Source organism: Cricetulus griseus, chromosome 7, assembly GCF_003668045.3.
Source record: "Cricetulus griseus strain 17A/GY chromosome 7, alternate assembly CriGri-PICRH-1.0, whole genome shotgun sequence".
Classification (NCBI taxonomy): domain Eukaryota; kingdom Metazoa; phylum Chordata; class Mammalia; order Rodentia; family Cricetidae; genus Cricetulus; species Cricetulus griseus.
The window spans coordinates 95,865,553-95,877,771 of record NC_048600.1 but is presented as its reverse complement, the minus strand read 5'-3'; the positions used below and the strand labels follow the sequence as shown (position 1 = coordinate 95,877,771).

At 51.9% G+C, this 12,219-nt stretch overlaps 1 protein-coding gene across 1 annotated transcript in view; it reads right to left on the bottom strand.

The window, feature by feature from the left end:
* Nucleotides 1-6,615: 6,615 nt before the first annotated feature.
* Tmem132e (transmembrane protein 132E) overlaps nucleotides 6,616-12,219 on the bottom strand; it is a 54,271-nt gene continuing 48,667 nt past the window's right edge. Inside the window, exons 6-9 of the mRNA XM_027426110.2 lie at nucleotides 11,455-11,660; nucleotides 9,216-9,504; nucleotides 8,358-8,549; nucleotides 6,616-7,668 (exon numbers count right to left, since the gene is read on the bottom strand). Of these exons, the coding sequence (XP_027281911.2) occupies nucleotides 6,616-7,668; nucleotides 8,358-8,549; nucleotides 9,216-9,504; nucleotides 11,455-11,660 (1,740 nt within the window). The remainder of the gene's footprint in view (nucleotides 7,669-8,357; nucleotides 8,550-9,215; nucleotides 9,505-11,454; nucleotides 11,661-12,219) is intronic.

Below are 12,219 nucleotides of genomic sequence, written 5' to 3'. Positions count from 1 at the left end.
AATCCCAGCGATTGGGGAGCTCAGGGTAGAGCATATCTTGAGGGATGCTTTGAAAGCATCCAGCTCACAGCTACCCTCTTTTGAGTTGCCTGTGATATTCAACACACACACACACACACACACACACACACACACACACACACACACTGTACCCCCACCTCCCATGTAGTAAAGTAAAATATCAATGTCTCTCTTTTAGAGACTTCCATATCTTCTGAGAGATGACACAGGTCAAGAAGGAAGACCTGTCTCGAAATGCCAAGAAAAAAAAATCGGTAACATTAGATGGACGCTGAGACCAGACCACCACATCACCTCACTTGAGAAATGCATCTTTCTGTGAAAGATCATAAAATAATAGTTCGTGTTTGCTGAGGTGATTTGGAGGGTGAGCCAGTTTCTGTTATCCAGTGAATGACTCATATTTCCCACAAGAACTCTCTGAGATGGGAATTGTATCCCTGTTTCATGGACGGGAAGCAAAGCTCTGGGAAGAATCAGCTGTGCTCCTCCTGTGGCCCAGTGGATTGAGCCATACCACCTGGCAGCCAGCCTCAGCCGAGGCTCCTCCCAGAGTCCCTTTCTGACTGTTGTACAAAGGACCTGGCACCCTAAAGGAGGGCTTCTGTCCCCAGGTTCCACCTCAACAGGCACCAGCCCTGAGTGAATCATTTCATTAGAGTTAATAACACAGTCCCTTTAACTGCAATGTTTCCAAATAGAGGGCCCTCTAGCCACTTTAATGAACAGATAAGAATCTTTGTAATTAACTCAGTGATGGCTTGCATGTGAATGGCAGTCTTCTGAATGCGGGCAGAGCTTTTATTTACTGCTATAAGTCTGGGCTGCTTCTACAAGCTCAGCACACACTGGGGCCCCTGAAGGTTATTTATGCAGATGGGCTGCAGCCAGTCCACAGAGGATCTTCCAATGGTGCCTGGTTCTACCCTACCTCCTTCATTAAGCTCAGGCTTGGACTCACAGCCCTACCGGCCATCCCTGTGACTTGCATCTTCTCAACCTCAGCTCAGCCCTGATAAAACGGGGGACCGGCTGCTGTCTCTTAGTTAGTAGTGCTTGGGTGCCTCTATGCACATGTGCAACTAAGAAGTGTGTGCATGGGGGCCTATGAGGAGCCTGCCGAAGTATTTTAAGGATCCAGGCATTATGCTGGCCTGCCCCTGCCACCTGGAAGAAAAAACTCAGGCAGTACCCTGGTCGCCCAGAGTTCCGTGACTACTAGTCTGCACGGAAGTGCAAAGGACCCCTTTAAAAGAAAGACCCCCGTCCACTTAGGCTCTTTCCCTGCTGTTCTCCTGGAGGAGACAGGACTTTTCCTGCCTCCTTCTTCTCTCCTGTCCTCTGTTCCTGTGTCTCTTTACCTTTTTTTTAAACCTCCTCCTCAATAAAACTTTCAATATGAGTCACGTCTACAGGTGTCTGTTTCCCCATCCGCCCGCAGTCCATCACCTGCCCAGACTGTGATCCTCACGGTCTCAGTGGTGGACCGGGACCCTCCACCTGCCGTCCAATCCATGCCGCATTATTAACAAGTATGAGTTGTGCACATGAATGGAGCCTGTATAAGAGTTCCCAGGAGGGGTGTGTACATATGTCACACAGTAATTTCTGAAATATTAAAACTTTCATCAAAGGAAGAGAGAATCTCAGGTGACTTAGAAGGTTCTGGAAACTCTGAGGGTTACACGATCCTCAAGGTAACCCTCAAGGAGGCCCCAGGGTAATGGAAGCAGTAACTGGTAGAAGTGAGAGGAGACTCTTCTGCCTGCTGAGCTGTGCAGGGAGCTCTGGGGATGGAGCTTTTGAGAGTTGTCACCTATAGTGATAGGCTTTTCAGTGACACAGTTGCCTCTGAGCCACCCACGCTCCTGTGTGGCCACCGAGCTGGACTTGATTGGAATGCATTCCCACGTCTGTCACTAGTGCCCTGTTCACATTCTCCAGGGAAAGTCGCACAGCACAAGGGCACAGGACAAGTGTGTACACATGTGCATGCATGGAATGTGTGTGCTTGTGCACGTGAGAAGGGTGTGCACTTGTGGATGGATGCACACGGAGCAGGCACCTGCTGTGTAACTGCAACTGTGTATCTGCAACTCGTGCTCTGCTGACCAGCAGCCTATGTCTGGGGCTTCTATCAAAGGCTGCAGTTTAATCACCCAGACCAGTGACTTCAAAGTAGAGTTTTCTGAGAGTCAGGCATTGCTGGAGATTTCCTAAAGGAGCTACATTGCTGGAATGTTCTCCTCTCTCCAGTCCCGGGAAATAGTCCCTGAGCAGAGGAGTAGCCAAATTCTCACTCCCACCTACCCCATAGCCAGCTCCACAGAGGACGATCTGGACCTGAACCTGGAGGGTATGGGGAAGATACCATTTCACTAGTGTGTAAGCGTGTGTGTGTGTGGGGGGGGGCAGACAGCAGAGGGCAGGGAATGGGATTCCAGATTCCTATCAGCTCTGCTGAATGCCATTTTCTCCCCATCTCTATCTCCTGAAGAGTGGAGTCTGTGCCCAGGACTGGATACGGGTGGGGGGTGGTAAATATACAGAAGGAGCAGAGACAAAGAGTAAAGATGGAGCTTTTGCCCTGTCCACCCCTTTACCTTCTAAGCTACCTCTGATGGGTAGGATCTGTAACACGGACAGTCAACTTTCAAGGTAGGTGATGAGCTGTCTGGCTCCTCTTACTGAGGAGTGGAAAGCTTCCGGGACTGGCCCGTTTTCCTTTCTCTGTCATGTCTCCAATCTCTGTCCTGTCTCCTTCCTAAGGAAATAGTCCCAGAGCCCCTGCCTCAGACAACCCCCAGGAAGCCCATGGAGAACTATTTTTTTAAAGTAGGAGAACTGCAGTATCTACCTGGAGGCCCTTCAAAAGACATCCTCTCAGAGGCCCGGATATCCTGCCTTGGAAAGTTTGTCCCCTTTGAGAGTTTTGACTTCTCCATTTTTTTTTTTTTTTGTCTTAGTAGCTTCTCCATTTGGCTCCGAGATCAACCTCCTTGCCCCCAGAACAGTGTCTAAAGGGGAGCAGAGTGCCTGGCAAATACCAATCCCATTTTGCTAGTGAGCCGATTCCTGGGCCCAGCTCCCCAACATCCTTCAAGTATCCCTGTCAGTAGCTACTCTGTACATGGTGTCTCCATTCATTTTGGGGGTTGAAGACAGCACTTTATAAAGAGGAGTTCAGTGCCTAGGTTGTTCCAGGGCGGCTGTTAACTTAAGGTCCTCGCTTCATTTCCGTCAAGCCTGCTACAGCTTGAATTCCTCCAGGGTCATGCATAGTGGTTTCTAGTGATTGCTTCTGAGTTCTCCAGTGTGAACAGTGTGAAGGATGAGGAGAAAGGGTCACAAATTACAGGACAGGATGGCAGGCACAGCTGGGGGCTCCTCAATTCCAAAGCCTGCTCTGTAGCTTCGGTCTGCTTCATTTCCACTGTGGGCCCTAGTTCCTTGGCTGGCAAAAGTGTGAGCCTGCCTGTAGCATTCTCAGCTCTGGGGAGTTGGGGGAATGGGGTCTTCTACAATCAAGCAGTTGCTCATTCTTCTCCTCAATGTCTCTACATGGGATGAAGCAGCTGGCAAGTCCTGCTTCTGCACAGTGCGGTGTGCACGGTTCTATTGTTCTTGCCTGACTCTGGGCTGTATTCTGTCTGCTGCAGCTATCAGCTCACGGTCTGGTTATCCTCCTATCCTTCCACCACCCAGGCAGAGGAAAACATCTAAACTTCATGTGGGATCATGATGCCCAAACACATGGGACCCTACAGCACTCCTTCTCCCTCCCCCACACTATCCCTTTCATAGATGATCTCTCCTTGTTCCTTATTGTCAATGACTTAGTACCGACAGAGGCTGGGACATGGCTGCAGTGTTGAGCAGCAGCCTGGGACTCCATACCCACTGAGAATGTCTTCTACTGTCCTCTTCCTTCACTTCCCCTGTTTTCCATGCAAGGCAAAACTCTATGGTTATCCCAGGTGGCAGTGGGGTCCTCGAGGACCGGTCCACATTGCAGCCCAGACTCCCGGCACAGAATAGGAAATTAACGTGTTAAGTAAGTCTAGCGCTAGTGACGTCTCACCCACACCTCTGGAATATTCTTCCTGAAGATATATCTCTGTCTCCCTCTTTCTCTCCCTGGAAACTCCAAGGGGATGATGCCTTGGACACCTGTGACTATACTAAAAAACCTGGTACAGGAAATCCCATGCTGTTAACCATGATGCTGGCTATAGCACTAGCTACTCAGGAGGCTGTGGTAGGAGGCTTGCAAGTTCAAGGCCTGCTCAAGTTGCAGAGTGAGTTCAAGGCCATTCTGGGCTACTTAGTGAGGACCCTGCCTCAGTCAAACAAAACAAAGTAAGTCACAAGTAAAAGGAGGATGACTGAGTGGCTCAGTGGTAGAAGACTTGCCTAACACATGCAATGCCCTCAGTCCTCAGTTTAGTACCCAGTGTGGAAAAACCAACCAACCAAGTCCAGGATGAAGAACTGTCACTGAAGCTGCATTTGACTTTAATCTAGTCAGCAAACATTTGATGAGCACTTGCCAGGCACAACGTTAGGCACAAAGGGTTAAGAAAGTAATGGAGACTTCCACCTTCCTCTCAGGGTCTTCCATGAGTTCTGTAAGGTAGACTGACACAGCAAGTGTTTGTGTTCTGATGAGGAACCCTGACCTGAACATGAGCCCCATCCTGTGCTCAGCTTTTGGGGTGGTCCCCTCTTGCCACTGAGCTCTGTTGCCAAACATGTGGTGAGCAAGTAGAATGTCCATGTCTAGTCTCCCCAGTCACACCCACACCTTCCTCAGAAGCTCGACTCTGGTCCTGGCAAAAATCTACTGAGACTCTGAGCTTGTGATCTCTGCTAGGTGCAGTGACTACCATGGGCCCTAGACAGAGCCCTGACTGGGTTGTGGGACACGTGCCCCTGGAAGCCAGCTGGCTTTCTGTGGTGCATCAAAAAATTTTCTGGCATTCACTGCAACCCCTTTCTGCTGCCACAGATCCCTCTCCCCCCAATATAGTTACTATAGCCCTGTGCCTGGGCTGGCCAGCTACCCTGGCAGGATCTTCTGAGTTGCGATGTCCCTGTCTGGCTTGCTGCCTATGCTCTGATGTGGTCTCTTGGAGCCTAAGGATACCCTATAAATGTTCCCAAGACCAGAGCAGCTCTGCCCATTCAAAGTGAGATCTACATCCAACAGGGCTTTCCCATCTGACCTCCAGGTAAGAAAGGCTATACTCCTTGTCATGGTGGATGCAAAGAGAGATTTCCACCATGTAGACAATGGAAGCTGGGATGTTCTGGCTACCATACCAAGTCAGATACCTACCCACAAGACTTCTCTCCTGAGCCAAACTCAAGGCCAGCTTCCTCCTGAATTGGCCACTGAAGACCCCTGGAGAAGACTCATTTTTTGAAAGCCACCTTTCCAGGACAGTGTCTCCATGGCACCCAACTGTCTTAAGAGACACAACATGAAGGGAAGGAAGAACAGGTCACCAGCCTTAGGTAGCCAGTGTCACTCCATGATGTTTTGTGGCGAACATGCAAGGATGAGACAGAGCCAGCCTCTGTGTACTGTCTGTTTGCAGGGAGCTGTTGTCCCCAAGCCAGGCTGATGCCTTCCATTTATTTATGAAAAACTGACACAGTGGTGGGTAGAACCCAAGAGGTGAGGCTTGGGGAATGGGGAAGGCGCAGAGTAATAGCTCCCTTCTGCCTTCACCCACCCGATGGGACTCTTGCAATACTCCTAGGTGGCCTCCTCCATCTCAGGGATGGCTGTGGCTGCCTGCCCTTTGGTATGGAGGGAAGCAGGAGTGAGCAGAGCCCAGGCTAAGGCGCAGTAGTGTTGACCTTGCTGTGGGGACAGGCTGTACATTACCCACTGCGCTTGCTGTGTGGGTATGGTTTGGCCAGAGAGATACGAAAACCCCTCTAACTCAGGCCCTCCCGCAGTCTAAAGGGCAGAGGAAGTCATGGGAAAGTGCCTACTTTGCACTGGACCCTCTGCAGTCAGCTCCAGGCTTGGGAGATAGCCAGAAACCAGCAGACATCACAATTGCCCCCCAATACCCAAATGTTTTGTCTGCAGCAAGATCCTTGGCAAGGCAGGCAGCCACCACTTCCCACCCTGCAGGACAGAAATCCCTGAATATTGATTTAAGAAAAGTCTTTGTGCAGCCTGTGACACAAGACCCCACTCGGGTTCCCTGCACAGGGGGCACCACTGGGGACGTGAGAGGCATGGCAGGGCACAGTGTGGGCCCACCTGGCCCCAAGTTTGGCCTTGGTGCCACATTCTTGGGGCAGTGGGGATGTCTAAGATGGAATGAGGTTTGGAAAGGGTGAACAGGGCAGAACTGTCTCCCTTCTTCACACTGGGTTTGGAAGGAGTCTTCCACCTGCAGGGGGCAGAAGGTCAAGGTTGATCTGGCCACAACTGGTCAGACCAAAGCTGCAGGGGCAGGGACTATAAAATCCACTCAGCTGCCCCCGTGAGTCCCTGTGAGCTGAGGGTCCAGGCTGAGTCCCAGCCAGAGGCCACTTCGTGTGTGGGGATATCCCGCCACCCCAGGCCACCAACTATGCAATGTCTTTGATTCTGCGCATGTAATTGTGTAGGTCTGGGGGCGGAGCCGGACGCGTGGTTCCGGTTACATCTGGACAACTCCAACCCAGGTCCTCTTCATCTTCTTCATCCTCTTCGCCAGCAGGCACTGAGTCATAGGCCAGCTCCTCCGAGGGCAGAGTGGTAAACGTCGTGAACTTGACCCTCTTGCGCTTTGAGGTGGGCGAGCTAGCAGGGTCCTCCGTCTGGTCCCTAGCTGAGCCCCCGGAGGAGCCATCCCCACGGCCGTGCACCTGGCTCTGGACGCTGGTCTGTGAACTGCCACTGCTGTGGTGATCACCATGGCAGCAGGCAGGCACGGTTTCCAGTGCGCTCCCTGCAGGCGGTGACAGCTCACCTTGCACCCGCAGTGGTTGCCCGTTGCCCAGAAACACCCAGTGGTGAGAGTGGTCCATGCTGGTCTGGCCCTCCGGAGGGATGCGCTTGTGCCGGTATCGCAGCACAAACACAATGCAGTTGATGAGGAAGACAAGGATGGCGAGGCAGAAGACTCCTAGCAGTGCGTACATACCAATCTCTAGGTCCGTCAGCCCTCTGGGCATCTGCAAGAAGCCCGTGGGCAGCGGTAAGAAGTCCTCTGTGGGTGGCACCGGCCCGGAAGTGCCCAATCCAGGGACCTCACCGGCGGGGATGGCAGTGCCTGGTGGACCAGCTCCTCGGGCTTCGTCTTCGCCCCCTCCAAGTGCGGGCTGGCTGGGTCCTGGGTAGTCATATGTGGGATCTTCTTCATCCCGCCCAAAGTGTACTCGTAGGCCCACAGTAGTAGTGGCCAGCACGCTCTTGCGCTTGGTTTTCTGGCAGCTCTCTGAGATGGTGAGCTCCGCACGGAGCAGATCTCCTGATCCCTCTGCCTCGGCCACCACCAGTGGGAAAGCCTTGTCTTGGGTCACAGTGGCCACCCGTTCATCCAGGCTGTTCACCAAAAGCCCATAGTCCCGGGGACTGTATAAAGAGAGTGGTGCTGTGGTTCCATCACTGTAGGAGAGCCAAAGACTCAGCAGAGCTTCCTGAAAGTGGAGAGGGGACAGGAGTCAGGTACCAGCTTTGCCTGGCTCAGCACCCAAAATGCTACTTTCAAGACTGTACACTCTGGTGTACAATGAGGACCCTTGCACTGTGAAGACAGGGAACACAAGGTAGGGTTTCCAGGTCATGCCCTCCCACCCCCTTCTCTTGCCCTGAAGGTAAGACCCTGGCTGGGTTTACCGTATCAGTCACCAAGGTAATCCCAGATCTCTATGTTTGACTCTTGGCAAATGAAGCCCAGAGAAAAGAGAGTGATCTGGATCAAAGATTAGGGGACAAGGGACCCCTGTGGCCTAACACTATCCATCAGGTTCCGCCTCTGTCCTATAGCCAATACCTATGCTACACAGGTGTTAGTATACTATAAACTCATCCAGAGATGAGTTTGGAGGCTGGAAGAGGAGCAAGTCCTCTGAGAATCCTGTAGAGGACCCTCAACAGGGACACTGTAACCCAGCCCACCCCTGTAAAGGACTGGATAATGAGGTGCAGAGCTCCTTGTATATCTAAAGGCCTCATCTAAAGATTGATGGCTCAGAGTGGAGCAGAGCCTCCAGGTCCTATTCCACACCTGACATGCTGGAGGGAGTCTGTGGGGTAGGGATGGGGGGGTAGGAGTATGACGGATGGGACTGTGGGAGGTAGAGATGGGGTTCAGGGAGTCAGTTACCTGCTTGACAAAGCTGAGGGTGGGCTGTGCAGCTGTGGTGGCCAGGATGGTGTGGCTGCTCCCTGGGCTGGGTCGCAGGGACAAGGCTAGACTGGCCACCACCTGGGCCTGCAGCTGTATGATACTGACCTTCTCCTCTGTCACTGTCAGTAGCGTCTCCCCCAGCACAGCCTCGGTCAGGGGGGACACAACCTATGACAGAACAAATGGTGGTGGGAGACAGCTGGGAAGCAGCTGCCTGGCTCAGGGTCCCCACCCAGGGAGCACCCCCTGCACTGATGGGGAGAAGGGCCAGAGAGTACCGGACTCCTGGTTCTCCCATAGGTCTATAAGTGGGAACAATGAAGAGTCAGGGTCTCCCAGGGACCAAACAGAAATGCAGATGCAGATGAGAGAGGTGAGCAGTGATAATAAGGAACTGGTGTTGCACTGCAGAATCAATTGCTTTATAAAACAAAGTACGTCTGCAGGCTGTGGTCATTTGTAAGCTCTCAGAAGGCAGACTTCTACTTGGTCACCCCACTGTCACAGAGGAAGGCAAGGGCTGAATTCTTAGGCCACCCATAGGTCCCTTGTAACCCAGCAACAAGACTTTCTTTCCACACCCAAAGCCCAGATCCTGTTCCAACATTCCCTGCTGAGGGCTATGAAGGCTGCTGAGGCTTGCCTGAGAACTTCACCAAGAAGTGGAAGAAGCTTGACCTTGGAAGGTGCAAGGTAGAGGGAAGGAAGTGTTTCTTGGGGGTCACTGGGGTGGCTTTCTGAAGTGAAGGTCCTGGGTACACCTGAGTTCTCTATCTGTGGACAACCCAGGTTCCCAGGTCTACTGCTGTGTACCGGGACAGAGCCCTTTCCTACCTTAAAGGGGGTAGTGCCTGGCTCCAGTCCTGCCAGGGTGCTGCTGTCCACCAAGTGGGCCACTCGGGGGTCACCCACCCGCATGAAGTCACTGACCAGGTCAGTGACCTCCACCAGCCAGTCAGGGCCCAGCATGGTGACCACCTGGTCGGTGCCCTCAGAAGATGTCGTGTGAAACTGGGTGAAGACCTGGAGGGTGGCATGCTGGTATTGCAGAGTACAGCCTCGGCTGGCACTCTGCCTCCTCTCTTCTTCCTCTTCCTCCTCATCTTCGCTCTCCCGAGCTGACCTGGGGAATGCCAACGTCAGGACTGGGGGGTTAATAGCACCCCACTGTGGCTCTCTCTGGCTTAGACACATCTCTCCCCATGTAACTGCACTGCACCTCTTTCTCTTTGCCAGTCTATGCATGTACCCTCCTTGGCGTATGTCCTTTGTGACTGTGTATGGAGCCACCAGCTATCCCAGCCTCTCTCACCTGGAGAGAGGGTCCTTCTTTTGCCTTCCTAAACCATGGCTGCCAACAACTGGCACCCCATCCTAGCAGTTGACAGTGGCTGTTTTCTTCAGCACTGAGCATGCACGCGACACTGTGCTGAGCCTTAAACTGGAGCAAGAAGGGATTCTTGAACCAGGCTCAGCTGACGTGTCCTGTGGTCATGTGTGGAACATGCATGATAAGTGAGGAAGTCTGATGTTTAACTGAGATTTCTGAGCCAAGTGGTGAAGCCCGTTTCTTCCTGGTGCTTTTGCTTATTTGCCTTTTTCAAAAGAAAAAGACTTAGAACTCCCTTGAACTTCCTGATACTTCTGCCTCAACTTCCCCAACTGCTAGGATTGTGCAGGCCTTCACTACCACTCCTGGTTTTATGTGGTACTGGGGGGTTGAACCCAGGGCCTCGTGCATGCTAGGCAAGCATTCTATTGCATGAATAGTCTCTTCTTGTTGTGTAGACAGAGAAAGAGAGACACACAGACAGACACACAGACACAGACACACACACACACAGAGACACTAAGCAAAAGGGAACCTAGACTTAATGGTTTAAGAAATCCTCAGCCTCCACTGTTTGAAAAATGCTAAAATCAGGAGATGCCCTGATTTTGGGGGGAGTGTGCATTAGAGAATATGCTTGTTAGTGCTTTGTTAGAATTAACCAAACAAAACACCCATTCATATGGAGATCTCTCTTTTTTTTAACCTGTGTTAATGAATTTAATCCTTACTGCTATCCAGCCAAGTATTATACTGCCCATTTCACTGATGAGAAAAATGAGATGTTAAATAAGTAGCATCAGGTTGCACTACTAGTAAGTGACATAACCAGGATTTAAATTATGCTACCTGGCCAAAGGGCTTCCTACATCCTCAGCACTCAAAGTAGCTTGGCCACTGCTCTGCAGCTGGTTGGTAAAGCAGAGTCCCAGGCTATGTCCCAGTCCTGAAGCAAAGGCTGCATGCTAACCAAAGTCCTAACAATGGAAGGGCACATTCAGGCTGGAGGGAGTCCACTACTGTTCCTGCTGTTTGAGTTACCACAGCCCCAAATGCAGCCCAGTTCCCCCTTCCCTCCCTGCTTCTCTCTACAGCCCTTGCTGCTAACAGAGCCTTTGCTGGGCTCTACTGGGGCAGCTCTGAATGGATGCCCATGGTAAATATACATGTACATGGGCACTGAGGTATGGAAGCCTGCATCGTGGCCAGGGAGCTTGTGTATACCGGTGTATTGTGGTGAACCTGTGCCTATGGACCCAGGAGTCTGTCCTTGGTGCCCATCTGGGGCCAGTGGATATAGAGTGTGTGCCGCTGTTTGTGTGGGTATCCCTGGCTGGGGGATATAGGTGCAGTGTGTGCCACTGTGTTCAAGGGTGCCTATGGGTCCCCAGATGACCCTTGTCTCCTTGTCCTTTAAGACTTAGCTCCAGAACTATCTTTTCCAGGAAGCCTGGCTTTATTTCCGGAGAAAGAGGGACTCCCTCTTTCATGCTCTTTCATTTCCTGCCAAAGCTTCCCACCATGCTCTTGGATGTGTGCATGTCTTCCCACCCTGCTGGACTGAGAGCCTGGCTGGTCACACTCTCCTCATATTTCAAATACCTGTCAGTGCCCAGAATCCAGAGGCTGCTCAATACAAGGATGCTGTTTGCATCACTGACCTCAGATTGTGTTCACCAAGGGCCTTACATGAGTGCAGACCAGACTACTATCCCATGTTTACACTATGTGCTGGGGCTGTACCTTCGGTCAGAAAGGATAGGTACTCTCCATCCCTTCACTTGGCTGAGGCGAACGTCTGAGAGCTCGATGTGCAGAGGTAGCTTGGGGACCCAGACTGTCATTTCCAGGGGGGCACTGAGGACATCATAGCGAAAGGTGACTCTGGCATTCATGGACCCTCGAGACTCCTTCCCGCTCACAAACACATAGTCACAGCTGCTGGATACCTAGGGAAAGGCATGAACATATAGCATGGGCATGGCTTGCCTCCCAGGTCCTCCTGCTGGACATTCAGGGCACTTGGGTCTGACTATAGGTCCAGCAAAGCTGCTGGAGAGGAAGTGGAGAGGACTGCTAGGGGAGGAGCTTCCCAGGGTTGCTCTCTACTGCAGGATACCTAGAGCTCTGGAACTCAGTGTCTGCCAGATGGAGTTCACCACACAGGGGGAATTTAACTGGGCAGTGTGGAACAGAGAAGCTGGACTAAGACACAGGTCCATGCCTCCTCCATGCCACAGTAGCATGACTTGCTAGGTGAATGGGCAGCTAGTTAATTTCAAATGAAGGGCTGTTTCTGGAAGGTATGGAGGAGAGGGAATGGGGAAGGAAAATTTGGAATCAGAAAAGCCTGAGCACAGGCGGGTGGATGGTGGCCACTGATACGTAGTGTTTATGCAAATGTGTACCCACCTGGCTAGCAACACTATGCTTAGAGGCTCCTTCATGGAACCTACGTGCCTACTGGGGATATGTTGCTGGAAGCAGTGTTCTATCCTTCCCAGAGAG